The following is a 17,477-nucleotide window of genomic DNA, read 5'->3' on the forward strand; positions in this document are numbered from 1 at the left end:
GTGACAGTCACTCACCTCCCTTAGTAACCCTTCAGGCTGCCTGCTGCCCTTGTGACCTGTTTCCTCCTTGTTCCTATAAGATTAATTATCTGAAGTCGCTGGGCTGCCTGTGGAGAGGGGCCTCACCTAAACAGATACGTAGACAGTGGAGGGCAGCTTCCGGCCCCGGGTGCCTGGGGCAGGTGGTCCTGGGATTGTCCACACCACAGAGACCCAGGTCAACTGCCATAGGCTCGCTCTTCCACTAACCTAGCTGAGCTCCTGCCATGAGCCCTGTGGGGCTGGCTCCTCAGCCCTCGGAGCAGCCGGCCGGGCAGACTGTGTGAGCAGAAACAGGGGGACCCTGGGTGAGGAGGTCCCAGATGAGGCCGTCTCATCTCCCAGCAAACCAACCAGAGTCGGGGAGGATGTCAGAGTTCTGCAGTCAAGATCGTGGATGGGGTAAATCAGATAAGGTCTGTGGGTGAGGAGTTGGAGTTCCCCGCGCCCTGCCTTCCGCATCCCCTGGCCTCCACAGGCTCTTCCCCAGGAGAGGGTGGGAACAGGTATGTCCCTCTGTATGCCAGGAAGCCTCTTCCCTCTCCTGTCCCCCTCCCGTGTCCCTCTGCTCCCACCTTGCCCATCGCCCTCTCTGCCGGGTGTGCCCTTGTCACCCGGAGCAGCAGCGACAGGTGTGAAGCTGCAAGGTGTGGTCCCCGCTTCCCTCCCTCCATATCTAAGGATGCTGTGCTAAGTTCCCGTTTCCCTGGCACAGGGAAACCTGAGAGCCAGCTTCTGGGTGACAAACCCCAGCAAGTCCCACGCCCCCAATCATAGGTGTAGAGGCTGCAGAGGGTCACTGGGGCCGCCTCTTCCCCACCCCTCACAGCCCAAAGAGAAAGCCCCTGTGTCAGCTCCCGTCAGGCGAGGACGTTCCCAGAGGGAAAGAGGCTTCAAGCTGCACCTGCCGTGGAGGGGGAGGTGTCTGTGAGGGGCAGGAGCACAGCTCTGGTCATGCCAGGGGCTGCCCAGAAGGCTACACCGAGAGACCTCCCGACTGGAGAAGAAGGCCTGGGGCCTCCAGGGTCGGGCCTGTCAGAGACAATTTCACAGCTGAGTGCGCTGAAGGTTTGCTCTTCTCTGAAGCCGCTGGGGCTGCCCACGGAGAGGGAAACGCTTCTAGAAGCTCTGGTCAGAGCACGGATGACACCGTGCACTCCGGCTCTCCTTGGACTTCCCAGAAACGTCTGGGTTGGGTTTGGTTCCATTTTTTAATCTGGATGCCTGATACACAGCAACACCTGACATTCAGCCCAACGGGGAAGTCTGGCTGCACCCCAATAGTGGCTCCAGCCAGGTGACAAGGAACAGCGCTACACAGGCCAGACCTGCCCTGCTCCCCCAGCGCTCATTCTTCTTGGGGAGAGAATGTCATTGAATGGATGCATGAATGAATCTGGCATCTCTTGCTGCCTCAGTTTTCCCACTGGACTAGCCATTGAACAAAAGCTGTTGACCTTTTGGAGACGAGGCCGCCCCCTGGCAAAGCATCGTTTTCATACTGGAAAAAGACAATGCACGCTTTCAAAATGAAAGTCAAAGAAGTCAAAGAGGAAGACCCTCGGGGGGCACAAACCTGTTGATAAGCAAGGGTGCCCACCCCCCAACTGTCCTCATTCCCGGGCCCTCCAGCCCTCGGAATGCAAACAGCACTTTTACACCTGCCGCTCTGCTCGCGGCCACAGCTTTCTCTCGGGCTGGAAAAGCCTCCTACCTAGTTTCCATAAGGAAATCTTTGTAGCGGTCCCAGTGGAAAAGTCAAAAGTTTGACTTGAAAAAAGGAGCTACTTCAAAAGCATTGTCAGACCGAGGTGAAGCCTCCTTAAAATGCATAAATTACAGGGGGCATCCATTAATCAACCTCTAGACCACCCTACAGTGGGGGCTCTGGGTGGGGGGTGCCAAAGGGACAGAGGCCGACACACCTGGGGGAGGCAACTCGAAGGAAATCCACATAGAATAAGATACATTAATGTGTTTATTACTTACCGCTTGGCGTGTGTGTGTGTGTGTGTGTGTGTGTGTGTGTGTGTGTAGAAAAATGAAAGAAAAATGTAGAGTTTTTTCAATAATAAAAAGGGAGTTGCACTGCAGGGCCCCTAAAGCTTGTGAAAAATTAAACTCGACGGATTCAAACTGTCCTATTTCCACTTCAAAAGAGAAGAGGCACTGAGCTCTTCCCAACTTATCTTCAAACGCCCAGCACCCTAGAAAGTTTCTTTAAAAAAATAAAGGCTCCTGTTCCCCCAAGCACTGTACCGGTTACTGTACCCACTGTCTCTCCCTCTTCTAATTATACCCCTGTGAGTCTATTAATCAACTTGTAAATTATTTAGAGAGTCATGCGCTGTCTTCAGCGAGTACAAACACACGGCATGCAAAGGCTTGCTGGAGACGGGCAGAGGTCCCTCAGGGTCTCCCCTCCGCGGGAAGACAGTTTGCAGCTCGCGGAGGCTGCTCTGCTGAAAACAAGCAATAGCATTCCGCTTTCCTCCTCAGATGGGGAGATTTACTTTGTCTTTCAACTCAGCAACTCTTTGCAAGTTTTTAACAAAAGAGAAAAGCTGGTCTATTGTCGATCTTTAGTGTGCATTTAGTGATGAGAATATTAATTCCCCCTTAAAAATGAGGCACTTTGGCTGAGCTCTGATCCATGCCTCCTGGGATCTGGACTCGGAGGACTCTTGAAAACACGTCATCATCCCAATTTGGGGCTGGTTTGGCTTGTTTGTATGGCAATGGCTGCATTTGCTGGGGTGAGGTCTCATTACCAGAAAGGGTGCAAATTGGCGTCTTGAACCTCTCGCAAATCTCCCGCCTTTTCTCAGGTTCTATTAGGCCATGAGGGACCTTTCCCAGACAGAAATATTTAGGAAATGTGGGGGGGTGTGGGAGGGGCGCAGGTAACACTCGATAATGATCTGTCTTCCACATCACCTTTTCTACACACCAGGACTTTCTCGCTTTTAGGAGAAAGTCATTATCCATTAAATAGCTGTCTTCTCTCCTGAAGATAAGAACGGGGTATGTCTGGTATGTGCCAAGGAATGTGGGCCTTCCTATAACTGAACTGCTTTAGCTGCTGGGAGATGCTGGTGGGGTGGGGGCACAGGGGCAGCTCCCAGTTGGGACTCACTGTAACCGGGTTGACAAGCCAGCTGGGCAGGTGCCGCAGTGTATGGAGAGACGGGAGATGTGAAAAGCTAGAGTCTGGGCTGGGTGCGGTGGCTCACGCCTGTAATCCCAGCACTTTGGGAGGCTGAGGTGGGTGGATCATAAGATCAGGAGTTCAAGGCCAGCCTGGCCAACATGGTGAAACCCTGTCTCTACTAAAAATACAAAAATTAGCCGGGCATGGTGGTGAGCACCTATAATCTCAAGCTACTCGGGGAACTGAGGCAGGAGAATTGCTTAAACCCAGCAGGCGGAGGTTGCAGTGAGCCAAGATTGTGCCACCACACTCCAACCTGGGTGACAGAGCAAGACTCTGTTAAAAAAAAAAAAAAGAGAGAGAGAGAGAGAAAGAGAGGGTGGGAGGGACGGATGGAGGGAGGGAGGGAGAAAAGTTAGAGTCTAACTCACAATCCCCACTGCTGGGGACATGGCATGGCTGGCGGGCTCCTGACCACACAGTTCCAGCACGTTCTGAGTGCACTGTGGACAGACTGAGATGAGCATCTCATGCGCACTTGGGGCAAAGACATAAACCAGCAAGGACAAGATCCGCCTTTGGCTGTTTCTAATCTCCTCCCTGGACAGCCACTCTCCAGAGGAAGTCCAAGCAACACGTGAGAACGAAAACAGTTCCCAGGGCCAGGGCAGAAGCCAAGCCTCTTGGCTGAAGAGCCGGCGTTGCAGCATTACAACGGCAACCTGGAAGTAGGTTATATGCACCATTAACAGTCCCTGGGCCCTAATTTGTGGCTAAAATTCTCATGAGAAAGGCTAAAAATAAAGCAGTGCAGACTTCTTTACGTTGGGTGAGTTTGAACAACAGAGTGAGGCCCATGAGCAGGGTTGGTTTTATATTAAGTGAGAATTGGGAAAGAAGACATTCCAAGTGGCAAGGACAGAATGGCAGATTTCCTTGGGAAGCTCCGGGCCTCCAGAGTTCAGGATTTTCAAACACCCTTTGGTAGGAATGGAGTTATGGGGATCGGGCTGAGGACGTCGTTTGGCAGTAGTGGCCACTGTGAGCCACCGCTGATTTAAGCAGAGAACTGAGACCTGGTGGCGCCTCTGCTTGAGTTACCTGCACACATCACCATAGCGCGCAGCGGCAATGGAGTCCGTCAGCGGCAACTATCTCACTCTGAATGATACAGAAACAGCTGAGAACTTATTTTTCCAAAAGCCCAGAATCGTTTTTACTTGTTTTGTACCGGTGTAAAAGTGACAGGAGCTCCCTGGCAACTAAGGCTGCGTGATTTAAGCTCGACCCTGTTTATTGTATGCAGAGCAAACTCCTGGTGACTGTAATGGAGGTTGCCTGCATAAAAAACGCCACGTGCGGAGCCCTGGGGAATAAATTTGTTCTGTTCACTGCAGCTCAAGTCGCAACGAGTTTAGGAGGTCAGACCTATATATTTCAAAGTCCAGGCACAGAATAAGCATCTCCCCAATCCTCCGTCCACAGTGCCGTCACCAAGAGCCTGGGATCAAGGGAGGAAGATGCGCTAAGATGGGGCCCTGGGGTCCTTTGCCCAGTAAATGTGGGAAGATGGGAAAACAGCACAGTTATTAATTTTGCTGCTGATTCGAAAGGAGGAGGTGTTGGCAGCACCTGTGAGGACAAAAAAAGAACATAACTAAGTCTGCAGAGGTCACGGCTGGGACATAACGTCAGGAGGCCTGGAGTGGGGGATAAGAGCAGGAGGCTCCGGGGGAAGATGACATCTGGATCTATTCGGCTGAGCTGGCGGCGGTGGTGACGGTGACTGCGAGGGTGGCAGGGATGAACAGTAACAAAAGCGCACATCTCTGGGGCACGCAGCTCCAAGGTGAGTGGAGAGAAGGCACAAGTCTGCAATGGCAGGGGTCCCAGTGAAAGACCAGCGGGAGGCCAGCAGCCAGGAGCACGGGCAGGGCGGAGTCTCCAGAGGAGGAGGTCCAGAACCCACGAGGGCAATGAGGGGTACCCTGGAAGAGTCTATAGCGCCTGGCTTGGGGAGTGGTGAGGATGGGCTTTCTGCACTGGGTGGCTAGATGGTAGGGTGTTCTGGCCGTGACGTCTGCAAGCTCAGAGGTGCTAGGAGCCTCTGCCCCGTGGCGACAAGGTCTCCGTATCCTTACAATAATCTCAATTGCTAAGCTCCTGAACCTCAGAGATGAAAACTCCTAATAGGAAGGGGAGTGGCTGGTGATTCCCTATGTTCCCAGGAATGCTGCTGGCACTCAGGGCAGAGCTATCTGAGATAGACCTAGGATCTGAAGAGGGAAATCTGGGACGTCTCCATGGATTCCCCAAAGGTATGGAGGGGCAACCAACTGGTGGCTCCTGTTCTGGAAGTTCTGAAAGCCTTGGGGGATACAGCAGCATGTCCTCCAGTTTCGGGAGGGCCCTCTGGTTGCAGGGCAGTGTTGGGAAGCTGAATTCCATTGTTCCCTTCACCCTGCAGCCTCCCTCTTCCCCAGAGTGGAGAGTCACTCCCAGATGGGCTGAGTCCCTCCAGCTCTCCCAACCTCCCGCTGGCTGGCCCTGGCCCATAATGCGGAGGGATTCCCTTCCATGTCTGCCTCCACTCAGTCAGGGCTCTTCCTGGGGCAGGCGTGGGGGCCCGTCTCCCTGTCCCCACCATTGGGGTATGGCCATACATTGGGTGGCTTGTCTCCAGGCCTGGCCTTGGAGGGACATGTTAAGCCCAACTGTGACCTGGGTTCTCAGCCGAATTCTCCATTCTTTGCTCTCAGCAAACTCTGGGGGCTGTCTCCTAACGGGTTCAGAACTCAGGGTATGGAGAAGGGATGTAGTTATCACCACCCCTCAAGCCCAAACAGTGGGGTCCACCTGCAGGCTAGGGGATCCCTGAGTCACGGATGTCACCAACGCTCAAATCGGAAAGGAGGGGGCCTCAGCCAGCTGCACTTATTCATAAATAAGCAGACTGTGGTCGGCTAAGCAGAGTTTCCCTGTTCAGCCTGACCTTCCCTTCAAAACCAAATTCTGTCGAGAATCATTTACATTTTCTTCCTGTTTCAGCTGGCGGTGAAGTGGGCCCCTGCCAGACCCGGGTGGTTCCAGCACTCCTGCTCCGGGAGCCGAGCGCTTTGGTTTTCTCGGCAGCTCCTCCACAGCCCACTAATGAGACCCCGTTAGTGGTTATGAATGTAAATGCATTCTTTGTTATCCCTGCGAGATCAGGATTGGCGAAATGACAGGATTTATTGCTTCTGTTAGGGAGATATGATATTGGTTGTTGTTGTGTCTTTAATTTTGTAGAAAGAGCAAAAGTATAGAGGTACATTGTCTAAATAAACAAAAAGCTGTGGAAGAAAAAATTTAGCATGAAACACTGAAGATCGAAGCAACCTGGGTCTCGCTAACTTTATAGAAAATTGGGAATTGTGCCGCCAGCCTCCTCTGCATTCCCCAAATACAAAAACAAACACAAAACGACGCTGCGCTTGGACCACCTTTGAAAGGACTCCTTGGGTTTGCTTTTGGTGGTGGATGAATTAAGCCAGCTGTGTACAAAGTTTATGTGCTTTGATTCAAGCAAATTCATTTCTGTCTCTCGAAGAGGAACTGACAATAGGTCCCATTTACTCAAAAGATACAGTTTGAATAAGTCTGTAAAATGGTGCCCATATCTGATGGTTAATTAAGGACCTGTAAGTGCCCAACTCCCTGTAAGATGAGGAAGATAAGATTGTGCTGTCACATGGTGAGGAGAGAGGAGGTGAGGAAACCAGAAGGCCAAGCGCTCCGTGACCTCATAAAAAAACCAGTATCTTATATGACCTTCTCGATGACCATGACATTGCACAATTCCACGTGACATTCCTGAGAACTAAAATGCTATGACGAGTCACTGTTCTCTTTCCAAACAATTGCTACAACTACAAAATTATAATGTGACTTGAAACAGAGCTAAAATATAGAATATACGCATAAAGAAAAATTAACGGAAAAATGTAAACAACCCTAATATGCAAAGAGCACCGACAAACCAATTAGGACAAAAAATAGCTTAATTGGAAAATGGGCAAAGGGAAAAACAGTTACTACACCAAGGCTATAAAGAGGTAGTTCACAAAGTTAAAATACGCATGACCTATTATCTTCCGAAAATATGTTCAACGTTACCAGCCTCACTGATAATCAAAAGACCACAGTTAAAAATAAACACATCTTTTGTCACCTAACAAATTGGCAAAGATTCAAATGGCTGGCCGTGGTAGGCAGAATAAGACCTCCCAAAAAGATGTCCAATCACTGGCACCTGTGAGCATGTTCCCTGATGTGGCAAAGAGGGCTCTGCAGAGGGGTATTAAATTAAGGATCTGCAGATGGGGAGATAATTCTGGATTGTTCTGGGTGATCCCAGTGGAATCCCAAGGGTCCTTCTAAGAAGGAGATAAGAGGGCCAGAGTCAGAGAGGGAGATGAGATAGCAGAGGCAGAGGTCAGAGAGAGAGAGAGATTGGAAGCTGCTACTCTGCTGGCTTTGAAGACAGAGGAAGAGGCCACGAGTCAAGGCATGGGGATGGCCTCCAGAAGCTGGAAAAGGCAGGGAAGTGAATCCTCCTGAGTGCTCCAGGAAGGAGCACAGCCCTACTAATACCTGGATTTTAGGACTTCTGATCTGCAGAACTGCAAGATAAATCTGTGTTGTTCTAAACCACTAAGTTTGTTATAGAAGCAATAGAAGACGAATACACTGGCAATACCCAGAGACCGAAAAGACAGGGAGGGAAGGGGCATCGGCACACCGATGGTGAGAACGCACAGCAGGACAGCACCCTCGCTGCCACTGTTCATGGGCCCCACCGCTGACTCAGGCTTCAGTGTATCCTAAGATCATCAGGGATGTTTCTCTAGACAAGAGTGTGCATTTTAGTATTATGAAAGGACTGCAAATCTGGAAACCATATAAATATTTATTTTTGTAATTTTATATTTTGGAAAAAATTCAAATGGACAAGGAAGCTGCAAGAAGAGTCAAAGAATTCCTCCAGACCCTTCCTGGGACTGGCCGGTTGTTAGCACGGCCTTAGTGGCTTGGTCATTGTCTGTTTCTGAACCACTAAGCTCCTTAGTGGGGAATGAAATTATCTTCCAGACATGCTATGGAACACTACCAGCGACACTTGAAACTATATAAATTAGGTTAATTTTGTATCACATTCACTCATGTTTTCTTACGAATCTTCTTTAGGGTGTTAATTCCCACCCCGGTAAATGGGAATTTGGAGAGAAACCGCGCTTGGGGAAGCCATGGCTGCTCTGCCATTGCTGCTGCTTGCTGCTGTGCCTTTGTTTTTTTTTTTTTTTTTTGAGACAGAGTCTCGCTTTGTCACCCAGGCTGAAGTGCAGTGGTGCAACCTCTGCCTCCCGGGTTCAGGCAACCCTCCTGCCTCAGCCTCCTGAGTACCTGGGACTACAGACACCCACTGCCACACCCGGCTAATTTTTTTTTTTTTTTAATTTTTAATAGAGATGGGGTTTCACCATCTTGGCCAGGCTAGTCTTGAACTCTTGAGCTCAAATCATCCACTTGCCTCGGCCTCCCAAAGTGCTGGGATTACAGGTGTATGCCACTGTACCCAGCCACTACCGGGACATTTGAAGAGTGGCAGCTGCCCTGTGGCCTCCCAGGCACTGTGCATGTGGATGATGGCTGGTCCTCAGGACAACCCTGCAGGAAGGGACCTCTCCCTTTATCCTGCCTGGGCCTTCGAGAAGGGCAAGGTGGTTTTTTGGTGCCACGTTTCTGGTGGGGGCAGCACTGGAATCTGAAGCAGCCTGGGAAGCGTGAGAGCTCCTGCTAGTTTTCACCCTCCCAGGTGCCTCCCGCCTCCACCTCATTCTGTGAACACCGCAGAGACGCAGGAACAGACCCGCTCACTGCCCTGCGCCTACACAGATCATCGCATCTGATGGCTCCCACTCCACACACTTGAACTGTGGACTAGGACACCTTGGGAGGGCCGGCTAGGACATCTCCCCAGGAGGCCCGTTCAGCAGATGGCTGGGAGGACACAGCCTGTTTTCATGTGTTTCCTCATCAACCTGCTCTATCTGAGGCGGTAGGAGAAGGCAACCAGCTTCCACCAGGAGGGTTCCTAGCTAGTGCCCGCGCGGCTCACTGTAACGGCAGCTGCTTCTGGAATTAATTTTCTTCACAATAAGCATGTGTTCACATCAGACTTGACAACTGGGTGTGCACTGACTGCTGGGAGGAGCTACAGCATATGCAGAGGAGACGGTCTGGGCAAATGGGAAATTCACTGCCCAGGGACGAGACAGACGGGGGAGCCAGAGGAGCCCAGCCACCAACTGGCTGTGTGGCCTCGGCAGCTCAGTCCCTTCTCTGTGGCTCCTTTGTGGACTCAGGAAGCTGGGCTAGAATGCTCCCAAAGGTGCCCTTGCTGGGGTCAGATCCTAGGAACGCTTTCAGACTGTGGATCACAGAGGGCACCTGGAAAGAGGACCTGGTCCTGCTTCCCCTATCAAACAGGTGACCATCTAACTGCTGAGGATCAATGCCAGTCAACGCTTGCATCTGCAAAGCTGTCTGAACCCTCCGGCTTCTGAGGGCTCATTAAACTGGAATGCTTGCCCATAGTATTTTTATATACCAAATAATAAGGGATATGGGGGTGGGGGCAGTGGCTCACGCCTGTAATCCCAGCATTTTGGGAGGCTGAAGCCGAAGGATCACTTGAGCCCAGGAGTTCAAGACCAGCCTGGGCAACATGGAGAAACCTCACCTCTACAAAGAACACAAAAACTTAGCTGGGTGTGGTGGCATGCACCTGTAGTCCCAGCTACTTGGGAGGCTGAGGTGGGAGGATCACCTGAGCCCAGGAGGCTGAGGCTGTAGTGAGCCGAGACTGTACCACTGCACTCCAGCCTGGGCGACAGATTGATATCCTGTCTCAAAAACAAAGAAGGATGAGGGGGAGCTCTGTGGCCTCTCCTGGCTCTCAGTTTTAAGTGGTACCAGTTATGAAAAGCAAACAGTCTTGAGAAATGGGAACATTCTAACCACATCCACAAACTCACCTCACGGGGGATCGGGCTCAGACACCAAGAGGCCTTATCAGAAACAGGCAACAGAGCCTTTGCTTACGAGAAAACCCCATTTCCATTTCCCGGCTGTTCTCCCCAGTTCAGAGAGCTGCACAAAGAGAAAGTTCCCTCTGGAGCCTGTGAGGTCGTGACAGGCAGTGGGAACGCGGCCTACCTGCCATCCCCTTTTCAAAACACAGCCGAATGTGCTCGCCAAACGTGGTCTTGTCTGCCACGGCCTCTTTCAGCAGTTGCCCACAGCCGACTGAAGGAGAGGGGAACAGAAAGGCACCCATTAAATTTTAAACAGGACGAAGGATGAGAAAAAAAGAACCCTCAGTGCTGCCTGCTGGGGGAAAAAAAAAGGTCACTGAAAAAGTATAAAAGGATTTTTCTGCGCGTGGATATGTGTCCAAGTAAAAGTAAATATCAAAAAGGAGCCAGGAAATAAAGAAGAGGGAGAGGTGGAATGAAAAGGAATGCATTTGGCAAAGAACACATTAAAAATGGACGGTGCGGGGAAGACACTAATGAGGCTGCTGCCCACAGAGGAGCCCGCAGAGCCTCGCTGCGCCTGGAACTGCTGTGCACAACACGGCGCCCTCTGGGTCGCTGTGGAGGGTCAGCGAGCTGGGCGGCGGTTGGGGGCTGGGGGGCGTTGCTCATCTCTGAGCGATATGCCACAAGTGCGTCCACATTTGCACCCTTGTCACACGGGGGGGTGCAGTGTGTTGCTGCCACGGCCGTTCCAGCTGGCAGTCTCCATGGGATCGGGGGGGGCCACACAATAGGATAGATTCATATTCCAAGTGGACTGACTCATCGTTAAAAAGCGCCACGTGGCTGTAATCCCAGCACTTTGGCTGATGGGCGGATCACTTGAGATCAGGAGTTCGAGACCAGCCTGGCCCACATGGTGAAACCCTGTCTCCACTAAAAATACAAAAATTAGCGAGGCACGGTGGTGCACACCTGTAATCCCAGCTACTTGGGAGGCTGAGGCAGGAGAATTGCTTGAACCTGGGAAGCAGAGGTTGCTGTGAGCCAAGATCGTGCCACCGTACTCCAGCCTGGGAGACAGAGCGAGACTCCGTCTCAAAAATAAATAAATAAATAAATAAAAGGTACCACACAGCAGTCACCTAGCCAGTGGCGGCTGCCCCACTCTGAATGCCTGCTTGCCCTAGGCAGGGGCCTCCCTCTGGCCCCACTGTGTCTCGAGCCCTGAGACAGGGCCGGCACATAGGAGGTGCTGGATGACAAGTGTGAGCGAATAAAGACAAGCTAACTCCTCCTTGGCTGTGAAAGCCCTTCCTAGCCAAAGCCAGAAGATTTCAGCTATGTTTTCATGAACTGTTCATTGCACACTTTTGGCTTTCTTACCTTTAGGGCTAAGGAGTTTTCTGCCTATACTACAGAGACCAAAAAACATCCTACAGTTAACTGGATAGCATGAATGTTTAAAAAAATCACCATCACCAAGGATTTATTCCTCAATAATGATATGTTTAATTCACTATGTAAATGACAGCAGTTGTCATTTACTTTAATCCAACGTGGTTAGCAGCCTCACCAGCAAAGGACATATAAGTGAGAATAGCGGCCGGGTGCAGTGGCTCACGCCTGTAATCCCAGCACTTTGGGAGGCCGAGGCTGGTGGATCACGAGGTTAAGAGATCGAGACCATCCTGGTCAACATGGTGAAACCCCGTCTCTATTAAAAATACAAAAAATTAGCTGGGCATGGTGGCGCGTGCCTGTAATCCCAGCTACTCAGGAGGCTGAGGCAGGAGAATTGCCTGAACCCAGGAGGCGGAGGTTGTGGTGAGCCGAGATCGCGCCATTGCACTCCAGCCTGGGTAACAAGAGCGAAACTCTGTCTCAAAAAAAAAATAATAATAATAAATAAAAAAATAAGTGAGAATAAAGGCTGCTGGGGACCAGGTGCTGTGGTTCACACCTGTAATCCCAGCACTTTGGGAGGCCAAGGTGGGAGGATCATTTGAGGTTAGGAGCTTGAAACCAGCCTGGCCAACATGGTGAAACCCCATCTCTACTAAAAATACAAAAATTAGCTGGGCGTGGTGGTGGGTGCCTGTAATCCCAGCTACTCGGGAGGCTGAGGCAGGAGAATTGCTTGAGCTAGGAGGCGGAGGTGGCAGTGAGCAGTTATTGCAGCAGTACACTCCAGCCTAGGTGACAGAGTAACACTCTGTCTCCAAAAAAGAAAAAAAAAAAGGCTGCTGGGAAGAGAGACAATTCTGTTGTGTCTGTTCAAAAGCACTGTGCTAAGTGTGCTTTGTTTTATTTGGACCTCACAGTAACCTGTTGCTTTTTAGATAAGGACACTGAGATTCAAAGAGATGAAGTAACCTGCTCTAGGTCACACTGCCATTAAGGGGCAGAGCTGGGGTCCAAACCCAGGTCTGTATGACATCAAAACCATGCTTAGCTTCCAGTTCTGGCCATGAAGGAGTAACAGGTATCATATTTAACTTCTCTTATAGAAAGCTGTGAAACAACAAAATCTATGAAGCAATTCTTTAGTCACTGGACAATAGACAGACAGATAGACAGACAATAGATAGATAATCCTGGAGAGGCAGGAAATACACAAAACGAGCCCCATATTCAGCCTGGATTTCCACCTGTGGGCGCTTCTCAAATCCTGGCACAGGGGAAGTGGAACCCAAACAGATCAGCAGTCTCACTGGGTGGAAGTAACAAAGACTGGAGCTATGAGACAGCCAGAATTTGTAGGACAGGGAAATGGAGAGGAGGGAGCTGTGCACACAAGGAGTTCTAGAAATCTCACAGGGGTCACTAAGCCTTGCCAATATGAAGCTTCACATGTGCAGGGTAAGACTCCAGAGGCCTGGTAGAGAAAAGCTGCTGGGAAGCTGTGAACTGAATGGAAATTCACACAGCGCTGGGAGATGCTGGCATTCTGACAACCAAACTGAGAGACCTTGCTGAACACCCCAGACATTCAGCTGAAATTCCAGAAAGGGCAGACCTTAGCTGCTGGGATACTCTAGCCTTACAATAAGAACACTCTAGTCCCACTTAACAAAGCCTAAAAATAAGCTTCAATGGGATTAATACTCCAAACTCAATACTCTTAAAGCAGAATGATGACACAATCCAGACCTTCAAAAATGTGGGAAACACAATGTTCAGCACTTAATCAAAAGCTTCTTGACATGCAAAAAAGCAGGAAAATGTGACTCCTATGAGGAGAGCAAACAGGCCACAGAATCAGACCAGGGGATGACACAGATGTCAGAAATAGCACACCAGGACTTTAAAACAGCTATTATGAGTATATTTAAAACCTTAAAGGAAAAGATAGTTAAAATGAGTAAACAGATGGAGAATCTCAGCAGAGAAATGAAAACTGTGAAAAAGAACCAGATGGCAATTCTGGAACTGGAAAATACGGTATCTTAAATAAAACAAATCACTAGGTGTGTTGCAATCAGTGAATCTGAAGACAGGAAAAGAGGCAATAGAAAGTAGCCAAACTGCAGCGGAGAGGGGGATGGGAAAGGACTGGAAGAAAAGAACCAAATCGAAGAGACCTGGAGGACGATACCATGCAGTCTAACATACGTGGACCTGGAGTTCAAGAAAGGAGAGAGTCAGGCGGAAGAAATATTTTGGAAGATAATGACAGGAGAATTTCAAAATTCGATTAAAAATTTCGACCCACACATCCAAGAATCTCTGAGATCCAAGCAGAACAAACACAAAAGTAAGTTGTACTTTGAGAGTCAAATTGCTGAAAGCTAAAGAGAAAATACTAACAGCAGCTGGGGGCAGGGGGAGTGCTTCATATGTAGGGCAACAATGGTAAAAATAACCTCTGAGATCTCATCAGAAGAAGTGCAAGGCAGAAAACAATAGAATGACATCTTTAAAGTGCTAAGAGAAAGAAACTGTCAACATAGACTTCTATATGCAGCCAAAACATCTCTCAAAAATGAAGGTGAAATCGTGACATTTTCAGACGTATGAAAGCTGAGAAAATTTGTCACCAGCACACTTTCACTATAAGAGATGTTAAAGGAAGTTCTTCAGGCTGAAAGAAAATGATACCAGATGGAAACTTAGATGTAAACCAAGGAGTGAAGAGTATTGATAGGTGGGTACATATAAAAGTCTTTCCCCACTTATATCTTCACTGTTTTAAACGACAAATGACTACTTAAAGCAAAAATAATTACAAGATATTGTAGGGTTTATAACATACATGGAAGTAAAATGTATGTCCCCTGTAGTAAGGTAAATGGGAATCTACTGCCGCAGTGTGCTGATATTATACACGGGGAGGTGTCATAGGTATATGGGAATCTACTGCTGCAGTGCACTGATATTACACACGGGGGGGTGTCATAGGTAAATGGGAATCTACTGCCGCAGTGCACTGATATTACACATGGGGGGGTGTCACAGGTAAATGGGAATCTACTGCCGCAGTGCGCTGATATTATACATAGGGAGGTGTCATAGGTATATGGGAATCTACTGCTGCAGTGCACTGATATTATACATAGGGAGGTGTCATAGGTATATGGGAATCTATTGCTGCAGTGCGCTGATATTATACATAGGGAGGTGTCATAGGTATATGGGAATCTACTGCTGCAGTGCGCTGATATTATACATGGGGAGGTGTCATAGGTATATGGGAATCTACTGCTGCAGTGCGCTGATATTACACATAGGGAGGTGTCATAGGTATATGGGAATCTATTGCTGCAGTGCGCTGATATTATACACGGGGGGGTGTCATAGGTAAACGGGAATCTACTGCCGCAGTGCGCTGATATTATACACGGGGGGGTGTCATAGGTAAACGGGAATCTACTGCTGCAGTGCACTGATATTACACATGGGGAGGTGTCATAGGTATATGGGAATCTATTGCTGCAGTGCGCTGATATTATACACGGGGGGGTGTCATAGGTAAACGGGAATCTACTGCTGCAGTGCGCTGATATTATACACGGGGGGGTGTCATAGGTAAACGGGAATCTACTGCTGCAGTGCACTGATATTACACATGGGGAGGTGTCATAGGTATATGGGAATCTACTGCTGCAGTGTGCTGATATTATACATAGGGAGGTGTCATAGGTATATGGGAATCTACTGCCGCAGTGCGCTGATATTATACATAGGGAGGTGTCATAGGTATATGGGAATCTACTGCTGCAGTGCGCTGATATTACACATAGGGAGGTGTCATAGGTATATGGGAATCTACTGCTGCAGTGCACTGATATTACACACGGGGGGGTGTCATAGGTAAATGGGAATCTACTGCCGCAGTGCGCTGATATTATACATAGGGAGGTGTCATAGGTATATGGGAATCTACTGCTGCAGTGCGCTGATATTATACACGGGGGGGTGTCATAGGTATATGGGAATCTACTGCTGCAGTGCGCTGATATTATACATGGGGAGGTGTCATAGGTATATGGGAATCTACTGCTGCAGTGCACTGATATTACACATGGGGAGGTGTCATAGGTATATGGGAATCTACTGCTGCAGTGCGCTGATATTACACATAGGGAGGTGTCATAGGTATATGGGAATCTATTGCTGCAGTGCGCTGATATTATACACGGGGGGGTGTCATAGGTAAACGGGAATCTACTGCTGCAGTGCGCTGATATTATACACGGGGGGGTGTCATAGGTAAACGGGAATCTACTGCTGCAGTGCACTGATATTACACATGGGGAGGTGTCATAGGTATATGGGAATCTATTGCTGCAGTGCGCTGATATTATACACGGGGGGGTGTCATAGGTAAACGGGAATCTACTGCTGCAGTGCACTGATATTACACATGGGGAGGTGTCATAGGTATATGGGAATCTACTGCCGCAGTGCACTGATATTACACACGGGGGGGTGTCATAGGTAAATGGGAATCTACTGCCGCAGTGCGCTGATATTATACATAGGGAGGTGTCATAGGTATATGGGAATCTACTGCCGCAGTGCGCTGATATTATACATAGGGAGGTGTCATAGGTATATGGGAATCTACTGCCGCAGTGCGCTGATATTATACATAGGGAGGTGTCATAGGTATATGGGAATCTACTGCCGCAGTGCGCTGATATTATACATAGGGAGGTGTCATAGGTATATGGGAATCTACTGCTGCAGTGCGCTGATATTACACATAGGGAGGTGTCATAGGTATATGGGAATCTACTGCTGCAGTGCACTGATATTACACATAGGGAGGTGTCATAGGTATATGGGAATCTACTGCTGCAGTGCGCTGATATTATACATAGGGAGGTGTCATAGGTATATGGGAATCTACTGCTGCAGTGCGCTGATATTACACATAGGGAGGTGTCATAGGTATATGGGAATCTACTGCTGCAGTGCGCTGATATTACACATAGGGAGGTGTCATAGGTAAACGGGAATCTACTGCTGCAGTGCGCTGATATTATACACGGGGGGGTGTCATAGGTATATGGGAATCTACTGCTGCAGTGCGCTGATATTATACATAGGGAGGTGTCATAGGTATATGGGAATCTATTGCTGCAGTGCGCTGATATTATACACGGGGGGGTGTCATAGGTAAACGGGAATCTACTGCTGCAGTGCGCTGATATTATACACGGGGGGTGTCATAGGTAAACAGGGATCTACTGCCGCAGTGCTCTGATATTATACACGGGGGGGGTGTCATAGGTAAACGGGAATCTACTGCTGCAGTGCGCTGATATTATACACGGGGGGGTGTCATAGGTAAACGGGAATCTACTGCCGCAGTGCGCTGATATTATACACGGGGGGGTGTCATAGGTAAACGGGAATCTACTGCCGCAGTGCGCTGATATTATACACGGGGGGGTGTCATAGGTAAACGGGAATCTACTGCCGCAGTGCGCTGATATTATACACGGGGGGGTGTCATAGGTAAACGGGAATCTACTGCTGCAGTGCGCTGATATTATACACGGGGGGGGTGTCATAGGTAAACAGGGATCTACTGCTGCAGTGTGCTGATATTATACACGGGGGGGTGTCATAGGTAAATGGGAATCTACTGCTGCAGTGCGCTGATATTACACATGGGGGGTGTCTCATAGGTAAACGGGAATCTACTGCTGCAGCGTGCTGATATTATACATGGGGAGGTGTCATATTCACCCCAAATA

The 17,477-nt window shown here is 49.3% G+C and overlaps 1 protein-coding gene across 2 annotated transcripts in view; it reads right to left on the reverse strand.

Annotated features, from left to right (window-relative positions):
- Nucleotides 1–17,477, reverse strand: part of AK8 (adenylate kinase 8) — a 159,085-nt gene that overhangs the window by 82,896 nt on the left and 58,712 nt on the right. Inside the window, exon 10 of one of the 2 annotated variants that reach the window (XM_021674102.2) lies at nucleotides 10,448–10,537. The exons of the other annotated variant lie outside the window; for it this stretch is intronic. Coding sequence (XP_021529777.2) covers nucleotides 10,448–10,537 — 90 coding nt within the window. The remainder of the gene's footprint in view (nucleotides 1–10,447; nucleotides 10,538–17,477) is intronic. 2 annotated transcript variants of the gene reach the window in all.

Source organism: Aotus nancymaae, unplaced genomic scaffold (assembly GCF_030222135.1).
Source record: "Aotus nancymaae isolate 86718 unplaced genomic scaffold, 86718_ANA_hifiasm-v0.15.2.pri h1tg000158l, whole genome shotgun sequence".
Taxonomy (NCBI): domain Eukaryota; kingdom Metazoa; phylum Chordata; class Mammalia; order Primates; family Aotidae; genus Aotus; species Aotus nancymaae.